General features: G+C 31.1%; 2 protein-coding genes across 2 annotated transcripts; one reads left to right on the top strand and one right to left on the bottom strand.

The window, feature by feature from the left end:
* Nucleotides 1–131: 131 nt before the first annotated feature.
* LOC114273746 (3-ketoacyl CoA thiolase 1, peroxisomal) lies at nucleotides 132–5,080 on the bottom strand. Its single transcript, XM_028215559.2, has 14 exons — nucleotides 4,245–5,080; nucleotides 3,349–3,425; nucleotides 3,096–3,180; nucleotides 2,779–2,905; nucleotides 2,528–2,626; nucleotides 2,376–2,443; nucleotides 2,186–2,293; nucleotides 2,017–2,094; nucleotides 1,811–1,943; nucleotides 1,603–1,699; nucleotides 961–1,084; nucleotides 760–868; nucleotides 552–635; nucleotides 132–443 (listed from the first exon to the last, which is right to left on the bottom strand). Exons 1-14 carry the CDS (start codon nucleotides 4,335–4,337, stop codon nucleotides 334–336), a joined length of 1,392 nt encoding a protein of 463 aa, XP_028071360.2. The 5' UTR covers nucleotides 4,338–5,080; the 3' UTR covers nucleotides 132–333.
* Nucleotides 5,081–23,443: 18,363 nt separating this feature from the next.
* On the top strand, nucleotides 23,444–24,331 carry LOC114273785 (putative ribonuclease H protein At1g65750). Its single transcript, XM_082904817.1, has 2 exons — nucleotides 23,444–23,561; nucleotides 23,808–24,331. The coding sequence occupies exons 1-2, from the start codon at nucleotides 23,444–23,446 to the stop codon at nucleotides 24,329–24,331; spliced, it is 642 nt and encodes a 213-aa protein (XP_082760943.1).

Raw genomic sequence — 24,331 nt, 5'->3', positions numbered from 1 at the left:
CTGAACTGAAATGCAAGTCAAGTGGTTAGAGGCCATCGAACATGGTGTTCTGTTTTTTAGCAGCCTCAAAATTGGAAAATTGCATTGTGCTAAAGGAAGTATGATAAAAATGATTAAGGTAAATCCAAAACTTTATCACAAAAAGAAAATTAATATTTATTTATGACTTCTCGAACTCAAACTTATGAAATTGAGATTACATTGAATCCATTGTAATTATTGATGCATGGATTATCAAAAAGTGCACCGGCATTGAATTGTCTAACTATTTCCATTAAACTATCAGATTGCTAATGAAGTGTTCAAGTGCCATCTTTTAGATGAATAATGAATCTAACGGGCATCCTTTGATAAGAAATTGTGTTCTCTGACAATTCGAGCATTGCAAAGATCATCAACTGAGTCACCCCTTTCAAAAACAGCAGCAGCCCCCATACCTGAACCTGCAACCACCAATACAAATAAATGTTTAGCCAACCAAAGGAAATAAGTGAACTACTCAGGTGTCAAAGACGAAGAACCATGACATAGAAGAAGGCAAGTAGAGAGACCTATGCACATGGAAATCACACCAAATCGACAGTCCTTGCCACGACGCATCATCTCGTGCAATATAGTTGCAACACAGCGTGCACCTGATACATAAGGTAGGTAAGCAGGTAGGTTAACTTGCAGACTATATCTAGCTAATATTGAAAGGTATCGAGTATAATAGGTCCTAAGAAGTTCGTATAAATTTCTACAAGCCCTCTTGCTTACCTGTAGCACCCAAAGGATGCCCAAGAGCCATTGCGCCGCCATTGACATTGACTTTTTCAGTATCGAGCTCCAGTTTCTTACAGCAATATACAAACTGGGATGAGAATGCCTGCAGAAAGAACATTAGAATTGCAATGTATGAATTCCTGTGTTTATACTGAACTGAACATGGGAATTGTAATGATGAAGAGAATCCACTACCTCATTTATTTCAAACAGGTCAATATCATCGAGCTCAAGACCAGCAGATTTCACTGCTGCTGGAATTGCAGCAGCTGGGCCAATGCCCATAACAGCGGGATCTACCCCAACTGCAGCAAAACTCCTGCATGCATAGCACGAGATTGCATTTTAAATAACAGCATAGCACACTTCAACATTCGACTATCTTAATAATAATTTAGGCCTCTCAATAATGTATAAATATTTAAACAAAGAGATCAAAATGAATTTCCAACACAAATTGTTCACCCTGATTTAGATTTGCCACACTCAGAAACCCAAAATTGCATAAGCTGGTGACAGTACATCCATGAATTTACCTTCTTCAAACTTTTTAGTTTTTACTGAATTTTATTCAAGTGAAGAAAATGATGGCTACTTGTATTATTTCATTGGACATTTGATACACAAGATCACCTCCAACTTCAAGACATCTTGGATCATTACAAAGACACTGACTAGGCTAATAAAATTAAATACCCAGAAACCTTCATAAAAAATTTGAATTCTGATCTGTGAAGTGTGGATAGCAAGTTAACAAAGGTCACTGTCGTGTTCCATTTGTGGTTCTATTTTTTTTTCCCCTCATTTTTGGGATAACATTTTAAGGAAATAATATACCTGAACACACCAAGAATTGGAAGCCCCTTCTGCATAGCGAGACTTCTCTTCATGAGCAGGACTGCTCCAGCACCATCACTCACCTGACTAGCATTCCCTAGAAAATGCAGCAGTGACAATTCAGGTCAAAGTTACAAATTTATGGCATCCAACAAATGCATGAACTCCAAAGTAAATATTTTCAGAAGAATGGCTATTATTTGAATACCAGCAGTCGTGGATCCATCCTTTTTGAATGCAGGCTTCAATTTTGCCAGATCTGTCATATTTGTGTTTGGACGAATTCCATCATCCACAGAAATCGTAACAGGCTTCTCTTCACCAGTTTTGGGGTCCACGATCTTTGAAAAATATTTAACAGTCAGAAATGTCAATAGAAAAGATATTAATTATACAAGTGAATTTCAGCAGTACCTTCGTAGAAACTGGAATAATTTCATCAGCGAATTTTCCAGATGCAGTTGCCGCAGCAGCACGCTTGTGAGATACCACCTGTTGATTTAATCTAAAAGGTTCAAAAAAAAAAAATGTACAAATTTCTCATTGGGATATAAAATCACATGAATGGATTCTTGGGACTCACAGCAGCCTGATCTTGCTCTTGCCTTGTAACACCATAGCGTTGTGCAACATTTTCGGAAGTAATTCCCATAGGAAGAAGACAATCTCGGGCTTGTGCAAAACTGTCCACCTGTTAATACCATAACATCCAGTTTTAGAAGCCACTCAAATCAGACAAATTGGATTAATATGAAACACACACACACACATACTCTTGGGTTAACTTTGGGAACCCTGCCAATCATGTCTGCCGTCATGGACTCCAATCCAGCACCAATGCCTGTCTTGAAAACAACGAAGGTTAAAGCAAAGCATGGAGAAAACACTCAAAGTAGATTAATTTTTGCCAGATTTTTACTCTTACCTATATCATAAAATCCTGCTCTTATAGAGGCAGCAACATCAGCAACTGCTTGGAGGCCTGATGAACATTGCCTATTGACTGTTCTGATGGGCACAGTTTCTGCGTGACATAGATATATCATTTCAGTAGAACTATATCATTTCTATGTTGTGCCTAGAGATCCACAAGATTCAGAAAGGATGTGCGTGCCACTGCATACAGCAATATATATAAATAAAAAAACAAATCACAAGAACAAAATGGTGAAGTACCAGGAAAACCAGCGTAGAACGCAGCCATCCTGCATTCAGTTGCTCTTTGTGAACCTGGTGCCAAAACCGTACCAACAACTATATCTCCCACCTCATTGGGGTTCAGATTTGTTTTCTCTATTAATGCCTACAGTGGACAATTATCACATGAGAAGCTAGAAAGATATATCTTGTAAGTTCAAAACACCATGAATATGATTCTAACTTTTGTTAACTCGATCAAACTATAAAATAAAAAAAAATCCAATTCCATATCCACTACTCAACTAAAAGGCCCACAACACCGTACAAACTCATTCCTATGGAAGTATAGTTACCTTCAGAACAGGAGCAAGTAGATCATCCGGAAGGGTATCCTTGAAACCGCCACGTTTTGATTTGCAAATGGCAGTCCGATATGCACTGTCAGAAAGGAGAAAAACATTAAAAGACAAGGCAAATGAATCAAGCAAATAGAAGTGTTTTCAAACAATGAAATAATTAAAGTTTTGATATGTTACAAACTAAGTACAAAGCAGTGTTTTTAAACAACTAAATATTTGGAGCTCCATATGTTACAAATTAACTTACGCCACAATCACAACATCATCTCCAAAAGAAGCTGTCCGATGATAAGCAGCACTATCCCCAGCAAGACAAACTGAAGCCTGGTTAAGAACAAAAGAGCCTCATATTCAAAACAACAAAAATAAGATGGCTATGGAGCAGCAAACAATTAAAATTGATATGTATGGGAAGGTAAAAAAAAATTGCAAATCCAAAACGTTAGGATTTGAGATCATCTATTTGTGGAGAACGTCCATAAAGTTTCTAAATTTAACTCTTTTGCTAGTTCAATTATAACTTTAGTGTGAAGGATTTCTAATAACTACTTTTACATTATTATTTTAAATCTATCGTGACAAAGCTCTCAAATTCAATCTTGAAATTCATATCTAAACGATTAAAATATAAAATTTGAGGTATTCTCTTTGAATTAATAGTGCCAAATCCTTTCAATTTCAAATTCATAATTAATCTAAACATAACCTGAATTGTTGTATCCTTGAGAAAGATCACCCAGAGCCATCTGGATAAGTTTTCCTTTCTTTAAACATTAATTCTGCTCCATATCAGTTTTATTTGTAGTTTTGATGAATCGAAAAACTGTTATATTTACTAACAAATTAATGTTACGCAAATTATCTACGCAATTAAAAAAAAATCAATCGTCAATTCTTTCGACTGTGTGTGAGCAAAATCGGAATTCCAGCAATAATTCTAGCATAGTATGTATCTACACTTTAATCAAAGCCAAAGAAAAAGAAACAAATTACAAAGAGAGAGTGAAAATCGAACAAACTCATAAAAATCGCCAATTAGAAATCAGTGTACGAACTCAAGCTACGAACACAAAACAGATTTAAAAAGAAATTTGGAATGAAGAAGGTTGGTGGTGGTGGTAGTAAATGAAAGTATAGACTTACAGAGAGAGAAGATTCAAGGCCTTGATGAGGGAAAGAAGAAGAGGGACAAAGATGTTCCAGTAGAACTCTTTGTCTGTTAATGGCTTTCTCCATTTCTCTCTCTAAATTCTCTCCCTCTATATGTTATGCAATTCTCTCTCGCATGTCCAATTCGGAAGCAACGGCACTATATGTATATATAGGGATGTTTGACCAAAAAAAAAAATTCTTTCTTATCCGTTAAAATAATCAATAAAAATAAAATAGAGTAAAATAACTAATAAAATAAAATATTACATTTAAATGATAATTATTTTAAATTTTTTTTTTCACAATTAACAAATCAATTACTAAAAAAAGTCAACTAACTTTTTAAACATAATTTTTTTAACCAAGTTAAAATAGTTAAAGAAAAATGCTTTGTAACTCGAAAAACGAGAAATTTGAATGGCTCGAATGAGTGTTTATCGGATGACCACCCAGATAACCGCGTGAAACACTTGTCTACCGCGGCTCTTAACCTTCTCATCGAACGAACAGTAAGATGAATTTTGAACCATAAACTCAAATTCAAATTGTGCAGCAATGTTGATAGTTAAAAATCAAAAAAATCAATTAAAATAATCAAAATTTCAAACAACCAGTGATGAGTGTCAGGCTTTATTTGTGAATAAATTATTTTAATAATTTTTTAATTTTTTATAAAAATAGTATATAAAAATATAGATAAATAAAATAACAATTTATAAAAAAAAAAGTTAACTAAAATATTTACTCCCAACGGAGGCCGAGTGTCTGCCATTTGAGCTTGAATTTCCCTAAAAACCCAAGCAATTAATTGACCTCTTACGAAATTCAGTGGAAGTTGGAAGGCGATGTGTCTGCGATTTAAGCTTGAATTTCCCTAAAAACCCAAGCAATTAATTGACCTCTAACGAAATTCAGTGGAAGCTATTATTGTGTTTCTGTGTGATTGTACCAACTTTTCCAATACCAGCAGTAGTGGTAGTAGGTGTTACTGCTTCGGAAGTGCCAAGGAAATATCTCCACGTTTTTCGCTGCTACGTGCGCTCCATTTTTTGCTGCTTCCAGTGCCCACTAAAAAAATATGAGAAAATTACACTGACACCCTCGATGTTTTTATTTAATATAAATTTTTTTATATTTGAAAAGTTACATTTATTCATTTATCATATTAAAATAATATATTTGTCTCTTAATCTTTATATATATAAAATAATAAAATAATATAGATATTTTATTTATACCATTTTAAGAGAAATGACAATCATTTTCTTTAGTTTAATTTATACAAAAAAATTGAATTTTTTATTTTATTTTTCGTATTTTTTTACTATTTTTTTAATATTTTAAGTAATTTTTTTATTTTTTAAATACATCTACTTAATAAATATAATATTTTGTGATTTTTTTTTAAATTCACCAAATATAAAAAAAATACAAAAAATTTAATATATTATTTTATTTTGTTGTATTCCATGGATTTTTTAAAAATTTTTTTGTATAAATTTTATACTTTCTAAATATATCTAGATTAAATTGATCTAATCTAAATATAATAGTGGAAATAAAAATGAAAAATTATATTCATATATAAAAAATTATACAAAAAATATTATAAAAATGTTGTAATAGTAATATTGTTGTAAATATAAATCATGTTTATGCGTGTTTTGATTTAAAGTGAAATGTCACCACTAACCTATAGCCTGTGTTTAAAAATTATAGAGTGAATTACACTAATACTCCTGTAGTTTGGGACTTGTATCACTTTAGTACCTGACTTTTCAATTGTGACACATTTGACCCTGAATTTTGAATTTTGTTCTAAATAAGGACAATTGAAAATATTATCAGATTTTTCAAGGCTAAAATTGTCAATTTGATAAAATATAAATTAATTTGACAAAAATAAATGTCAAACAAATATTTTTGGATTTTTAAAAATTATTTCTACTCTCTAAAAATAAAATTATATAAAATTGATAAATCTTTTAAACATTTGTTTATTTATTTTACCAAATTAATTTTTATTATGTGTTTGGATGACGATCATGTAAAATTAATTTAAAAAAATTAATCATGTAATTTTTATTAATTTTTATCAATTTTACATAATTTTATCATTGGTAGATAAAAATAATTTTTAAAAAATTAAAAATATTTTTTTGTCATTTATTTTTGTCAAATTAGTTCATATTTTATTAAATTGACGATTTTGCCCTTGAAATTAAACAATGATAACTTCAATTGTCCTTAGTTGGAACAATATTCAAAATTTAGGATCAAATGTGTCACAATTGAAAAGTCAGGGACCAAAGTGACACAAGCCCCAAACTATAGGGACTATTTGTGTAATTTGTCCAAAATTATATATAAAATTTATGTTTGTATATCATCAGTCAATAAGAATATATTCATGGAAAGTTGTAAAAAAATGGTCATTTAGAAAAATTTAGGGTGTGACATCAACAATTCAGGGGTAATTTACAATGAAATTATAAACCATAGGGAAATGAATGTAATTTTTCAAATGTGTGAGATGATTTGTATTATATAGAAGCCTCAATGGGTGTTAGTGTAATTTACCGAAAAAATAAATATTGGTATTTGTTTTACTTTACAGTAAATTAAAACGGTGGTCCTTACATTTTATTGCATGTGTCATTAATTTTAAATTTTATGTTAACTCAATTTAATATATAATGCAATTCAGCTTGCTTGGTTTCCATTTTCTAAAAGCAGTTTTCAAAAAATTCTACTTTCTTATTTTCCGTATTTTTTTGTTTTTACTGAATTTTTTTAATATTTTATGCAAATTTTTTACTTTTTAGACACACCTAACATAAATACACCTAAAAAGTAAAAAAATTGTAAAAAAAATCTTTTAAAAATTCACTAAATACCAAAAATATAAAAAAAAATACAAGAATTCAGTACATTTTTTGTATTTTTATACATTTCTTAATTTTTTAAAATATTTTTTCATAATTTTTTTACTTTTTAGATACATCTAAGTAAGATGCATCTAAAAAAGTTTAAAAAAAATGTTTAAAATTTTAAAAATATTCACTAAAAATAAAAATAAAAACACGAAAATTAAAAAACGCAATTTTCAAAAAACTTAGTCCAGAAAATTCAAACCAAACACACTGATTGATGTTTAAAAATGATCACTGAATTAGTTGAGATTAACTCATTAAATTTACTAGTAAGTTTATAATTTTACATTTAGATTGTGTTTGGTTAAAAGATTTAAGGAGAGATTAGAAAAGGAAAGGGAAAATGTGTGTGAAATTAGGTGAAATGTAAGTGTATTTTATTTACATTTCACCGTCTTTTTTCCCTTTCCCTTTCTAAATATCTCTCCAAATTTTTGAACCAAATAATGCCTTAAAAATGTGACATTTGTCATTTATGTGCATATTTTATTTTATTTTTTTATAAAATATATTAAAGTTAAAACAATTGGAAGCACTAACGCTTTGTTTATTTTGGCGGAAACTATTTTCAAATAGAAAATAATTTTTTATGTTTGATAGTGGTGGTGAAACGAAAGCGAAGGTGGAGGTGGTAACGGGGGTGTTTGTTTCAGCTTTTCAGAGCTAACTTATGACTTTTACCTTTAAAAAAGTTATTTCGGACTGTTTGGTTAAACTTATTTCAAACAGCTTCTGATTCTAACAGCTTATTTTAACTCAAAAAAACTAATTCTGAGAAGCTGCTCACCCCTTGCTTCTGATTATCAGCTTCTTCTGTGGACATGTTAATTTATGGTTATACTCTTAAATTTTTTTATTTTTTATTTTTTTAAAAATAGAAAAAGACTCAAATGGACTATAGATTATTATTATTATTTTTTATGAGAAATGTAGACAAACAAAAAATAAAAATTAATTGAAAAAACTATTTCACAGCTTATTTAACAAATACTACTCAGCAACTTAAATCTATAATCCAACAGTTACACCAAACAGATTAACAACTTCTAATTAAAGTCATAATCTATAATCTGTTAAGCTATAATCTATAAGCTATTTTAACAGTTATACCAAATGGGGCTAACATGGTGATAGGGTGGCAATAATAGTAATAGTGGCTGTGATAATGGTAGTGTCGCGGTGAAGGTGAAAATGGTGGTAGGAACGTAATGACATTAATAAGATTTTAGTTCTGAAAATAGTTTTAGCTTTTTAAAATAGAAAACATTTTTTGTCCATATAATTTTGTTTTCTATTACTTATAAAAATATTTTTCATTAAATTTTATCATTAATTATACTAAATATTAAAAAATAATTTTCATCCAAAGAAATACAGCCTAAAGTATAATAAATAACGTGGTAATTTGTCTTTTATTTTTTAGCCTCTCACATCTCATTTAGAGATAGAGAGAAAGAGAGGGTTGTGAATAGCAATTCTCAATTTTAATGAGATAGAGAGAAAGAGAGGGGTGTGAATAGTAATTCTCAATTTTGGTTGTTGTCAACGACTTTTAAACGTGTATAAGGTGTGAAGCCTGGGTAGAGTCGTCCTCTTTGACTCCGACCACGTTTTAACGAAACATTATTTTATGACCCATATAGCAGTTTAAGGGGTTGTTTGGGGTGTTTTAAATAAGTGTATTTTTTATTTTTTTGGACTAAAATGTAGAGGGAAAAAATATGGATGTTTGGGTTAACTTTTTGAGTTTTTATGGAAAAATATGTATTAAAAAATTGTATAAATTAGTGTGTAGGAAAAAATTAGAATTGAGAGTTGTGCAGCCATACTTTTTGACTTTTGGTGAATAATGATAACTTTTTAACTTTTTGAGTAACTTTTTGACTTTTTAACTTTTTTCCAACTTGCCAAACTTGGCCTAACTTGTTAGAGAGGACCTAAGTATACTTTTTAATTTTTTTTATAAAATATATATAAAAAAATAAAGAGAAAACGTGATCTAAATAAGTATATTTATTTAATTTATGTCAAATAATATCTTAATCTAAAGTCTCATTTGGGAATAAATTATTTAAATATTTTTAAATTTTTTATAAAAAAATATATAAAAAAATAAAAAGAATAATATGATAATTTATAATAATTTTTTTAATTAAAATATTTAATTTTCAAGTTAAACCTAAATCATTTATTTGTGTGAAATTTATATGAGATCCATGCAAATAAATGGTTTTGAATAATTATTCCCTTAACCCACTTCGTGTTACACCATGGATTATTGCCCCTCAACAACAACATATTTGTTTTTTCTTATGAAGTGGTTGTTACGTGTGATACAAAAATCCATCACACAAGTATGAATACATGAGAACTAAGGCCTCGTTTGGGAACAGGCTAATTTAATAATTTTTTGGCTATTTGGCTAAAAAGATAGGTAAAAAAAACTTGTATGTTTGGGATGACTTTTTGGCTAATTACGAAACGATGTGCAAAAAGTAGAGAGAAAAGAGAATCTTTGACTTTTTGGTATGAGTTGTTGACTTTTTGACTAATTTAGTAACTTTTTGACTAATTGACTAAAATAGCCTCTTGCCAAACGAGGCTTAATTCTAGTTGATTGTAGTCACTCTGATTACTTAACTCAGTAGTTACATGTTGAATTCAAATGAGTGGAAGTCATTGTATACATGGATCTGAAATTGAGTACTATTTTGTACATGTTTATTTTATTTTTAATAATTTTGTGTAGCTGCTTACTTATATTGGTTTATCTTTAAGTGGGATCGTATCCTTCTTAAAGAAATGACAAGCATTATCTCATTTTTTGTGAATTATCCTTGACTTATTTCACAATGTGCTCTTTGTCCATTCAAAATTTATATTTGATCACATATTTGATTAAACAACTGTTATAACATCCTAAATATTTAATTAATATTACAACCAGTCACGATAATAATAATAATAATAATAATAATAATAATAATAATAATAATAATAATAATAATAATAATAATAATAATAATAATAGTGGATGTGACAGTAAAATAAATAATTATTTTTTATTAGTATGCGATAAAGTGTAATTTAATTAGGAATTAGTTTATTTTTATCAAAAGAGTGGTATATAATGATGTTAAAAAATTAGGTCAAAGTGTAATTACCGTAAATGTTTTTTTTTTTTTTTTTTTTTTTTTTTTTTTGTTACAGGGAAATCCTCTCACTCTCCCGCAGGTCCAAGGCAGCGCCCCGAGGAGATCACCAGGGTGTCCTGTTGTCCGTTCCGAGTAAGAGACTATAACCTGGAAGCTTGTCCCGACCTCCCAAGACAAGCTCCGCTTAAGTCAAGACTCGCACAGCGGGGGAGAATTAAACCCACACCAAATAGCTGATAAGGCATCCTTGAGGTCAACCTCCTAACCAACTGTGCTACGCCCAGGAGATTGACCCAGAGGGGAGTTGAACCCAGGACCTAACAACTTAAACCCCAAGCCCTTACCAAGTTGCCACTCACCCCTGGATTATTACCGTAAATGTTATTACCGTAAATGTTAATAAGATAACTATCAACCTAAGAAGATTTATGATCAAAATCTAAGGAGATTTGGTTGTGGACACGTGTTGACTTGTTGGCACGGTTGTCTCCCTATAAATAGGGAAAAAAGGAAAAAACAATCGATGAGAAAACACAAAAGAGATACTGGAGATAGGAAGAGAAGGTTTGTGACAGTGGAGATGAATGGTTAAGGGTCAATATTAAGATAAGTTATATTATATCTTAAATTATTATAATATATTTTATGTATATTTTGGATTATTATAAATTATTTTATATAATTTATGTTTTATAAATTATCTTAATATTTTGATTACGTTAATTATTTTTTGAACTCTATTTTCTTAAATTAAAATTCATGGATATATTTGTTTAACTTTTAAAAATTATTTGACAATAGTTTTATAAACAAGTATGCTTTGTAAGTACCACCATGGAAGTCTCATGTCTTGGGGGACTTAAATATCTTTGGCCTCTATTTGACCACTTTGTAGTTTTCTGTTTGTCATAGATCCATTTGTTGAAAAATTTGATTTTTATAGACTTATTTTGGGCCAACTTTGAGCCCAAAATTAAGTGGGTCCGATACGTCTTTTGAGGTAGGTCCAAAGAGGTAGCGTGTTCCTTTGGCAAGTCATACGGTGAAGATGGTTCATCAAAACCATTTATGAGTGAATGGAAAGTTGACGTCGTTTTCAGGTTCGTGGCATTGGACATTTAAAGAAATAATATGTGGGTTTTCTTGTAAGGCTTGTCCCACATTAGAAACTTAAGAGAACTTATATGTGTACATAAGTTCTAGGTGGCAACACTTGGGTTAGGCCCCAAGGGGCACCGCAAGTTTGTAGAAGTGAGGAGTTATGGACAAGTGGAATCTTGGCTCAAACCACCACACGCGCGTGCGCCGCTGCCGTCCGTCTAGCCGAGCCGTGCTATGCCGAACGTGGTTGTGGGTCAGATCGGTTCTAATGCTAATTTTTTTTCACAAAATTCATTTGAATTTTTTCAAAAATTCTTACGGGAAATTAATTCAAAATTTGCACCAAATTTGAATTCAAATTTTTTGTCCATAATTGTGCCTCTTCCAGTCCAAAATTCCAACAGATAAACTGCCACAAACTGCCTAGTTGAACCGGACATATTTTTTACCAGTCCAAACAGATTCGGGTTTTTCAACAGGTTCAAAACTGGGTTCAAACTAATTTTGCACCTATTCAGTTTGAAATCATACCTATTCAGGTTTCAATTCATACATGTTCGGCCCTATAAATACATACCATCTTCCAGCATTTTTCTTCAATCCGAAATACTTCTTCTTGCCTTCATTTGTCTCCTTTGCATTATCTATTCTTCATATTATTTTTTGGAGAAATATTTGAGAGTATAGAACTCAGGTTCAGTTCGCCATACAAATTGTTTGGAGTTCTACTACAATTTGTGAAGATCATTGTATCTTGGGAGATAGATGCCATTTTTCTGTAAGCACCACAGCGGGGCGAATCTGTCTTAAGGACAGAGTGTCACACACTCAACTTGATCTTTTAAATATTTATTCAGTTCAGCAAAATAAATTCGGTAAGTAATTTATTTTATTTGTTTGATTTGTTTCAATTTATTTATTTTACACAGAAGATTATTCCAACAATCTCAAAACAGATTCGAATAATTCTTTTTATATAAAATTTTTCGTTTGTTTCCTTTTCTCTTCTTCTTACAAAATTATTTTCTATAATTTTACAAAATAATATTCTGGTTAAAAAAAAAATAGTAGTTATATACTATTTGACAAATAGTAGTAATATACTGTCCATTTTCTTTAACAATTAGTAATAATCTACTGGTGTCATTTAGGGCCGGCTTTGGCCTAAGGCCAATAAGGCTTGTGCCTTAGGCCCCACAATTTTGGCCCAAAAAAAGGGCCCTCCCAAATTTAATAAATTGTTATAGGGCCAACTTTTTTTTGTTTTGTTTTGTTTTTTGTTTTAGGATCAATTTAAAGGGCCCCAAAATGTTTGATTGGGCCCGTGTCTAGTTTAGTCCATATTTATGTGGTTTGGCCCATATTTATTAAAAAATATATATATATAAAAAAAAAAAAAAAAAAACAAATAAAGTGTTTGGGACCAACCCAAACCATACATACAATATACAACATTGTTCACTTAATATATGAAAGTAAATTTTAGTTTATAATTTTAATAATTATATGTGCAAGTATACTTAAATAAAAAATTTGTGAATACTAATCATTTTAATCATAAATTTTTTATTAAAAAAATATCTATTAGAAGGGCCCCATTTTCATAGTTCGCCTTAGGCCCCACAAATCTAAAGGCCGGCCCTGGTGTCATTAACAATTTAGAATATTTATTTGTGAAGTTTGTCAGAAATTAATTTTGATTTTCATAAATAATTTTTGAGTATTCATTAATTAAAATTCTGATTTCAGTATTTTAATTTTTGAAGTGTTACAGAAACTTAATTTTTTGTGTGGAATTAATTTGTTTAAATAAAATTTTATTTTATTTTCAAAATTAATTTGAAATAAAAGTTACAATTCTTGTTTTTTTTATTTTACAGAATTTAAAATTCTGTGTTTATGATTTAATTTTCTGTGTAGTGTAAAATTCTAATTATAATTTTGTTTTATAATTTAGAATTCATGGCTACAGAAAACTAGTCAAACTAATGCTCAAACCAGTACTAGTATGGTGCCTGCAATTGCGCCAACCCCTCCTTATGTTAGGATTGTGCCAGTGAATCATGGTAAAAAACCAGAAAAGTTATTAGGAACTGATTTTTTCAAAGGCAAACGAAGATCAAGCAAGAAAGTTGCTCAAGTCGATATGATTGAAGTAGATAAAATTTCCAATGGTATAGATGTTATAAATCTTTCTGTAGTTGTTTTCGAGGCAAACCTTGTCGGAAATCCTAAAGAGTGGTAGGTGGACACTGGTGCTACTCGCCACATCTGTGCTGACAAAAAGATGTTTACAGCTTATTCTATAGTAGACAACGGTGAACAACTTTTTATGAGCAACTCCTCAACTTTCAAAGTTGAAGGATAAGGAAAGATTATTCTGAAGATGATATCCGAAAAGGAACTCAGTCTCAATAATGTGCTGCATGTACCAGACATTCGCATGAACCTTATTTTCGGATCTTTGTTGAGTAAAAATGGGTTTAGACTAGTTTTTGAAAGTGACAAGTTTGTATTTACCAAAAACGAGATGTATGTAGGAAAATGTTACATGTCTGATGGCCTTTTCAAAATAAATGTAATGATTGTTGTACCTTCTGTTATTAATAAAAATACATTTTCTTCTTACTTGCTTGAGTCTTCAAATTTATGGCATGGTAGACTTGGACATGTTAATTATGGATCTTTGCGTAGATTAATTAATATGGAATGTTTACCTAAATTTGACATTGATTTAAATCATAAATGTGAAATTTGTGTTTAGGTAAAATTATCCAAAACTCCTTTTCATTCAATTGAAAGAGGTACAGAACCATTTGAATTAATTCATAGTGACATTTGTGATTTTAAATCAATTCAAACTAGAGGTGGAAAAAAAATATTTTATCACTTTTATAGATGATTATACTAGATATAGTTATGTTTATTTAATTCGAACCAATGATGAAATTTTAGAAACTTTCATTCAATATAAAAATGAAGTTGAAAATCAACTTGGTAAGAAAATTAAGAAACTTAGAAGTGATAGAGGTGGTGAATATGAATCACTTTTTGGTGAGTTTTGTATAGAACATGTAATAATTCATCAAACCACCACTTCTTACTCACCTCAGCAAAATGGAATTGCTGAAAGGAAAAATAGGACTTTAAAAGAAATGATGAATGTCATATTAATAAATTATGGATTACCTCAGAACTTGTGGGGAGAAACAATATTTTCTACTAATTATATTTTAAATAAAGTACCCCGAAATAAAGTGAATCAAACACCTTATGAAATGTGGCATGGGAGAGTACCATCCTACAAATACTTAAAAAGTGTGGGGGTGTTTGGCTAAAGTGACTATTCTTAGTCCTAAAAAGACTAAGATATGTCCTAAAACAGTTGATTGCATTTTCATTGGTTATGCCAAGAATAGTAGTGCATATTGGTTTTTGATTCATAAATCAGAATATTCCGAAATGCGTGTAAATACTATTACTGAATCTCGGAATGCATCTTTCTTTGAACATGTGTATCCAAATAAAACTGAACAAGAGACTAGTACAAACAAAGATCTCATGATGCTATTATTAGTCAAGATCAAGAACATGATCAAGAACAAGAGCAAGAAATAGATCAAAATGAAGAAGAGGAACCTAGGCGTAGTAAACGTGCTAAAACCTCAAAATCTTTTGGTTCAGATTTCTTAACATTTTTGTTAGAAAATGAGCCTTTAACTTTCAAAGAAACTATGTTCACTCTCGAAGCTCCTTTATGGAAAGAAGTTGTAAACAGCGAAGTTGAATCCATCCTGTAAAATCATACTTAGAAATTGGTGGATTTGCCACCAGGTTGTAAATCTCTTAGGTAAAAGTGGATTTTCAAAAGAAAAATAAAAGTAGATGGATCAATTGACAAATACAAGACAAGACTTATGATCAAAGGTTTTAGACAAAAAGAAGGTCTTGATTACTTTGACACATACTCACCAGTTACTAGAATAACATCCATTAGAATGCTAATTGCCATTACATCTTTTTATAATCTAGAAATTCATCAAATGGATGTTAAAACTGCTTTCTCAAATGGTGTGTTAGATGAAGAAATTTACATGGAACAACCATAAGGATTTTTTGTTCCAGGAAAGGAAAGAAAATGTGTAAATTGGTTAAATCATTATATGGTTTAAAACAAGTGTCAAAGCAATGGCACTAGAAATTTGATAAAGCAATGATGTTAAATGGATTCAAAATTAATGAATGTGACAAATGTGTTTATATTAAAAACACAAACAAAGACTATGTTATAGTATGTCTTTATGTGGATGATATGCTCATCATAGGTAGTAATAATGACATGATTAAAACTACAAAGAAAATGTTGAATAAACATTTCGACATGAAAGATATAGGGATTGCTGATGTAATTCTTGGTATGAAAATTACCAAAACATCAGAACGATATGCTTTGTTACAATCACATTACATTGAGAAAATATTTGACAAGTTTAGCAAAGATGGTGATCATCTTGCTAGAACACCTGTGGATGTTAATTTGTTTATTTCTAATAATGTACAAGAAAGTGTTTCTCAATTAGAGTTTGTCCAAATTATTAGAAGCTAAATGTACTTGATGAACTGCACTCACTCGGATATAGCTTATGCAGTAAGTAAATTAAGTAGATATACGAGTAACCCAGGAATAAAACACTGGAAAGCGATTATAAGGGTTCTAAGATACCTCAGATTTACTCATAACATTGAGTTAAATTATACTAGATATCCAGCAGTACTTGAAAGATACTGTGATGCAAATTGGATATCAAATATTAGAGACTCAAAATCTACCAGTGGGTATGTCTTTACTCTTGGTAGTGCGGCTGTATCTTGAAAATCTTCCAAACAGACTTGCATTGCTAGGTCTACTATGGAATCATAATTCATAGCTTTAGATAAAGTTGGGGAAGAAGCAGAACGACTTCGTCACTTCTTTGAAAATATTCCAATGTGGCCAAAACCGGTTCCTGCTATATGCATACATTGTGATAGTCAATCAGTAATAGATAGAGCACAGAGTCATATGTATAACCGTAAGTTGCGACACATTCGTCGTCGACATAACACCGTGAGACAACTATTCTCTAATGAAATTATTTCCATTGAATATGTGAAGTCTAAAGATAACATAGCGGATCCACTAACCAAAGGGTTAACAAGAGAGTTAGTTGAGAATTCATCAAGAGGAATGAGACTTAAGCCTATTAAATAAGAGTTACCACAATGGCAACCCAACCTATTTGACTAGATATCTCAAGATCTAGGTTTAAAGGGACAACCGAGTTGTGTATGACTTAGAAGGATCACTAGGGAGTCAAACTCCTACCTATTTCTATGATGAAATAGTGATGTCTGCAGCGTTTTAGGTTAAGTACTACTTTTAATGATTCTTATATCTAAGTATACCTAGTGGAGCATGACAGGATATTCTTCATAAGAATCACCTATATGAGTGTGAATTGGGCCGATTCTATGAGATTTGTGAAGGACTACAATTCTCTAGAGCACTCATGAAAGACCAGGTTGTTCGGGGCCAAAATGAACACAATAGTGAGAACTAAACTATGTCTGAGGATATACTGTGTGAGTTCTATTGTCTTAGTTTACATAAATGGCTGAACAGTTCAAGATATCATGTTCACTCGTTAGCTAGTAAATCCGATAGTGTCTCACAATGGAAGGTTCAAAGCCAAAAGCTACTTACCCTTTGCAAAATATTTCCAATTTCTGTACTCTCTGTAATTAGATCATGTTATTACATTTTCTCTCCGTCAAATTCCATTCATGTGGGGGATTGTTAGAAATTTTGGTTTTTATAGGCTTATTTTGGGCCAACTTTGAGCCCAAAATTGAGTGGGTCCTACACGTCTTTTGGGGTGGATCCAAAGAAGTGACGTGTTCCTTATCGCTTAGCAAGTGACACAGTGAAGACGGTTCGTCAAAACCATTTATGAGCGAATGAGAAGTTGACGCTGTTTTCAGATTCGTGGAATTGGACATTTAAAAAAGTAATATGTGGGTTTCCTTGTAAGGCTTGTCCTACATTGGAAATTTAAGAGAACTTATGTGTGTATATAAGTTCTAAGTGGCAACACGTGGGTTGGGTCCCAAGGGGCACTCCAAGTTTGTAGAAAGGAGGAATTATGGACAAGTGGGATCTTGGCTCAAACCACCACACATGCGCGCGCCACCGCCGTCGTCTGTCCGACCAGCTAGCCAAGCCAAACCGTACCGGGCTCGGGTGTAGGTTGTGGGTCGAGTTGGTTCTAATGTTAATTTTCTAGACAAAATTCATTTGAATTTTTTCAAAAATTCTTGCGGGAAATTAATTCAAAATTTGCACTAAATTTGAATTCAAATTTTGTGTCCATAATTGTGCCTCTTCCAGTCCAAAATTCCAACAGATAAATTGCCAGAAACTACCCAGTTGAACCAGACAGATTTTTTACCAATCCAAACAGATTCGATTTTTCAACAAGTTCAAAACTGGGTTCAAACAGTTTTTACACCTGTTCAGTTTGAAATTATACCTATTCAGGTTTAAATCCATACATGTTCGGCCCTATAAGTACATACCATCTTCCAGCATTTTTCTTCAATCCGAAATACTTCTTCTTGTCTTCCTTTGTCTCATTTGCATTATCTATTCTTCATATTATTTTTAGAAGAAATATTTGAGAGTATAGAACTCAGGTTCGGTTTGCTATACAAATTATTTGGAGTGCTACTACAATATGTGAAGATCATTGTATCTTGGGAGATAGACGCCATTTTTCTGTAAGCACTGTAGCGGGGTGAATCTGTCTTAAGGACAGAGTGTCACACACTCGACTTGATCTTTTAAATATTTATTCAATTCGATAAAATAAATTCGGTAAATAATTTGTTTTATTTGTTTGATTTGTTTCAATTTATTTATTTTACATAGAAGATTGTTCCAGCACCATTGACCTCTTTTTTTATTGTCACTCTTGTGACCTCTGTTCTGTTCTATTCTGTACCGTGGTCATGGTTATTTATTTACATAATTTTCGTATTTCAGTTTCTGTTACTTTAAATAATTTGTTTATTCAAATTAAGCAATGTAAATATTTTAGTTTAACTAACTATCCATGGTTATTTTGTATCCCCTATACTCTTGGCATAATATTTCTCACTCTGTTATGTGTTCATAGCTGTTACCCTTTTAGGTGATAAGATGTAAGGAAGATCTGTAATCTCGTGTAGTGGAACCCACACAAGAATTTGATGTTGATCCGTTATTTTTTCTTTATTTTCTTTTCTTCCTTTTGTTTTTTTTTTTTTTTTACTGATAATCAATCAAGTTGCGATTCTAACCCTAAACCCATAGGGTTAGGTTGTGGCACAGATAGATTAAGGTAATCATGTAAAATTACTTCCCACATCTTATATTAAATAATAAAATTATTTTTTTTTATTACTTATAACGTAACCTACAATTATGAAAATTAGGAGTGTTCAGCGGATATTTTGATCCGTACACATCGATCGAACTAAACTGATCTGCCGCATTTTGGACGGATGTGTGATGACAAGCAGACAGTTGCGGATTATTTTTTTCAATCTGCCTAGTTTTGGATGGATGACGGATTTTGAGTTTCATTTGACCGCAACCGAATAGCCAAACTGCGAGTACTCCATGTAATTTGTAAGACTTTGTATTTTTAATTTGTTTAAATATTCTATTTATGTTTTCAATTAAAAGAGAGTTTAGATATTCTGTTGTGTTTTCAATTTAGAAATACTTTTATCAAATGAAAAATGTTGATATTTAAAATTTTTTGTGTGGAAAATATAAGGGTTAATTTTGTCATTTTAAAAAAAATCAAATTAAATAGTTTTTGAATAAAAAAACAGTAATTAAATAGTTTTGATAATGTATGATTTTCTTATTGGTATTTTGACAATTTACTTAATAATCTTTTAATTATTTTGAGTTAGATTGTTACAAAAAAAAATGTTGATAAGTTATATTATGTTCAAAATTTATAAAAATTTAAACTGCCAAATCGATTCTCATCTATTCACCAATTTGACAAATGGATGCAGATTAATTTTTTTCAACCTGACAATTCAACATCCGAATAACGGATTGGAGGTTCTCCAATCTCAACTGAACCATGGACATCCCTAATAAAAATAATATAATATGAATAACTCATGTGAACACACAAACACACGCATATATGGCCTTGTCATACAACAAAGTGGTGGTTGTTAAAAAGATACTCTAGATGACTTTGAATTCTATGGCAAAAGAGTCACACAGCTTGACTTCCAAAGCTGTAATTTATTAATTTTTTTAATTTTTTTTATAACTTAAATAAATTTTATAAAAAAATTAATTATTTAATGTTAATATCCATTTCATAATTTTCAATTTTAAAAAATTATACCAAACAAGTTATCACTGCAAGAGTCCTTGTATGCAAATCCTATTGTTCACTATAAAGTTGGTCAATTAAAAGACGGAAAATGTCTCGTAACTCAAATTTTGTGGCTCAAAAGTGGCTCAAATGGCTAAAACGACGTCGTTTTGGCCATTTTTATGTTGTTCTGTACTCAAAACGACGTTGTTTTGGCCATTTGAGCCACTTTTGAGCCACAAAATTTGAGTTACATAGCATTGTCATTAAAAGACCAAACCACTAGGAATTTTGAGCCCTTTTCAAACAAAAACAAGTTGGTTATTAATTTATTGACTTATTTTTATGACATTACGTCTATATTTTAATGTGTATTTTTTCGTAATGAATAAAAAAATCAATTTATAAATCATACTCAAAATAAAGATAGTGTTTAATAGAGTTTTAGAAATACAATTTGAGAATAGAGTTATATTTTGAATTTATGAGTTTTGAAATTATGATTTGAGAGTAAAAAATGTGTTTGGTAATGAGTTTTGAAAAGACTTTTAAATTGAGTTTTGAGTTGAGCGTTGAATTATGTTTTAAATATTTGATGTGACATGTGAAATAAGAAAATTTGTTTGGTTATGAGTTTTGAAAAAAAAAAATCAAAATTTAATTAAAAAAGTTATAACTCATAATCAAACACACTGCTCAAAACTTTATTGAAAATTATGTTTAAAACTCATAACCAAACTCTTTTTAAAATTCAATTCAAAAAAATAATTATTAAAAAAATAACATAATTTTTTTTAATTGAAAACATTGCAAACAGAATAATTTTTTTTTCAAAATAAATATTCAATTACTGCTTTAAAATAACTTTTAATTGTATATTTGGTTGGAATTATTTTTTAAAAATATTTTTGATTTAAAATATAAAAAATATATATTATTTTTGTTAAAAAAAATAAAAACAAAATTCCCTTCTTCTTTTTTTTTCCTTCTAAATAACAGGTACCAATTGCCAAAAAAAAAAAAAAATTGTTCTGGTCAACCTTTCGATCAACTGTCCGGACATCCGGGGGAATGACCGGGTAGACCCACGTCACGTTTTTCAAAATTCAAAATTCAAAAAAAACTCTCTTCTCCAAACAAAAGCTAAAATGAGTTTTGAGATGTTATATTAGAATTAATTTTTAAAAATTTTAACCAAATAAACTGTTGAAAAAAAGTTTTGGAATTATGTTTTCAGAGCTGCTCCAAACACTGCCAAAATATTTGTACTATGCATTCTTCATTTTTGAATATTCCCTCTTTTTCTTCCTTTTTTTTTTTCTTTTTCTTTTTTGGTTCTTGATATTTGTCAGTGCCATCATTTGATACAACAGGCAACTAATAGGCTCCGTTTGAGATATCACTTTGAGTTAAAATAGTCATATAGAATGAAATTGGTTATTTTAGTCAAATAAAATAAAATGTCACATTTAATTCATAATTATTTTATTTTATTTCTTACAAAAGTTAAAAAAAATTATCCTAAATAAGATTTTTTTAATCCCAAATTAAAGTAGCCAAAAAATAAAAAAATCAATCCACAACTCCAACGAAGCCTAATCAGGAGGGATGAGGAGTGGAAGGCCCCATCTTTTGCAATGAGAGAGTAGTTAAAAATTCATAAAATATAAAATTTTAAGTATAATTTATAGAGCAATGGTAGAGGGCCCAAATTCTGTGGCTCAAATGTGGCTCAAATGGCCAAAACGACGTCGTTTTGAGTACAAAACAACATCAAAATGGCCAAAACGACGTCGTTTTGGCCATTTGAGCCACATTTGAGCCACAGAATTAGGGCTCCCAAACATTTTTCATAATTTATATGCGCGTACATAAATCACAATTTTTTTAAAATCAAATAGTTGATGTTCTAATTTATCAAGATCTACGTTATGCTATCCTAAAAGATAAATAAATGAAATTTCAACACATTAAAGTTTAATTTTTTTTAAATTAAACTTAAATAATTTATATTATTTTAATAACTTTTTAATTTTTTACGAAAAAATGTATAGATAAATAAAAAAAAATGATGTAATAACTTAAAATAATTTTTAAAATTTTTAACTAAAATATGTAATTCGCAAACGATGGAGGCATGAGTTAACTCTTTTAAGTTTACAAGCCTTCCGTAATGAGAGCAATGCATCGGTAAATCTTTTGAGAGTTTCGGAATATGACTAGGTCGGTCCAAGTATCTTGAGGTCCATCTAAAATAATATATATATATATATATATAGATGTAATGGTATTTTAAGGTGACCACGTTGGGCCCTATATGATGAAGTCCAAAGTGAGACATGGGCTGGACTATAAGTCCAATTTTATAATGCCAAAGAATTGTGAGACTACACATTTTAATTTTGCAACTTGCAAGCGACATCAGGCTCACTGACATTTGACAGAAGCTTTACGCAATTGTTTAATAATTTCGAAAGTAACAAAAAGAATTGTGGTCTTTTTACTACTGTTTCTAGGGTGGGCGCAGGTCGGTTGTGGTTACGAAATTTTTAATCTGTCATCTGTCCGTTAGATTGACGGATTGGAAAAAATCAATCCGCATCTGTCCGCCAATCCGGCGAATGTGGATTGAGCGGATTGGCGGTTTGGCGGATGGATGCGAATCGGTTTAGCGGTTTGAAATTTTATAAATTTTTAACATAATTCAACTTGTGCACTTCCTCACAAAAAAAAAAAAGAAAAAAAAAAGAGAGAAAATATTACAGTCAATGACTTAAAAAAGTATTACAATTACTGTATGCCTCATCCAACGAAAGAAAGTTTGAAACTTTATAATATCACAATCACTGCATGCCTCATTCACATATTACAATCACAACATGTCTCATCCACATAAAATATTACAATTTGTGGTTCTTAAAATATAAAAACAATTCAAATCACCAAAACTATGAATAGAGCAATAGTAGAGATTATGTCTCTGTATTGTTACATTTATATATATTTTTGAAAATAAAAATCAACCAACATATATCATATTTTCTATTTATTACTTTTAGAGTTAGATTTAAAAACCAAAAAATATAGATAAATAATACGTTTATTTTTTTCAATTCAAAAAATATATTCAAGTTGAAAACCTTTTTTTCAACAGAATATTTGAACTCTTTTTCAATTAAAAACACAAGCAAAATATTTAAACAAATTGAAAACACAAAGTTTTATAAATTACTAAGGGTGCTTGCGGTTTGGCGGTTCGGTTGCGGCCAAATGAACCTTAAATCCGCCATCCGTCCGCCAATTTGGCGGATTGAAGAAAATCAATCCACAATCGTCCGCTCATCATCACGCATCCGTCCAAAATGCGACGGATTAGTTTGGTTCGGTCGGTTTTGACGGATCGGTATATCCGCTGCTCACCCCTAACTGTTTCAGCTTATGATTTAGTTTGTGACTCTGAGGTGGAGTCTATTAATTGGCTTTGACTTTGGAAATTGAAGCTTCCTCAAAAACTCAAGGGATTTCTTTGGTTAGTTTTGCATCATAGATTGTTGACTAATGAATTAAGAGTCGGAATGGGGCTGTCTGACTCCGATGTTTGTGTGGGTTGTGGTGATCAATTGGAGGATGTTGATCATATTTTCAGAAACTGTCCCAAAGCTCGTCCTATTTGGGTTAATTTAAACTGTGCAAGTTGGCTGTTTAACTGCAGGCATCTTTCCTTTAATGCTTGGCTAGAATCAATTTTGAAGAGTATTCACTTGTTATTGGCCATACAACCTTTGTTGTTACTTCATGGCAAATTTGGAAAAACCGAAATCAGTTTATTTTTGAACATGTTCAGACTTTTTTGCAGCACAGTATCTTTTCTATCTTGAGATATGCTTCTGATATAAAAGATGCTTTTAAACATTCTTTTGCTCTTTCTTTATATGACAGACTGGTTGTGTGGACTCCCTCTTTTTTCAGGAACTTTAAAAATGAACACGGATGGAAGCGCCAGAGGTGACCCAAGAGGTGGCGGCTTTGGTGGTTTGATCCGCGATGAGAAAGGAATCTGGATTTGCGGTTTCTACGGGAAGCTTACGAACTGCTCATGCATTGAGGTAGAAATTTGGGCCATATATCGTGGTTTGACAATTGCTTTTGAAAAAGGTTACAAGGATCTGATCATAGAAACTGACTCCACGGACGCCATTCACATGCTGAAGGAGAAAGTGAAGGTTATTTCTTTTTTGCGCAGCCTGGTGGAGGACTCGAAGTTTCTTATCCGTAGATGTGGCTATACTCTCCAACACGTTTTGAGGGAGGGCAATCTAAGTGCTGATGGCTTGGCTAAGATGGGTGCTGATCAAGATGAACCACTTGTTGTTATGGAAGATGCCCCGGATGGCATCCGCAGTCAAGTTGTGGCGGACAAGATTGGGCGCAACTCCCGTAGGCAAAGCTCTTCTATTCCATAA

Source organism: Camellia sinensis, chromosome 14 (genome assembly GCF_055761805.1).
Source record: "Camellia sinensis isolate YWXY chromosome 14, ASM5576180v1, whole genome shotgun sequence".
NCBI lineage: Eukaryota > Viridiplantae > Streptophyta > Magnoliopsida > Ericales > Theaceae > Camellia > Camellia sinensis.
The sequence above is the reverse complement of the archived record's forward strand: the minus strand, read 5'-3'. Positions and strand labels throughout refer to the sequence as shown.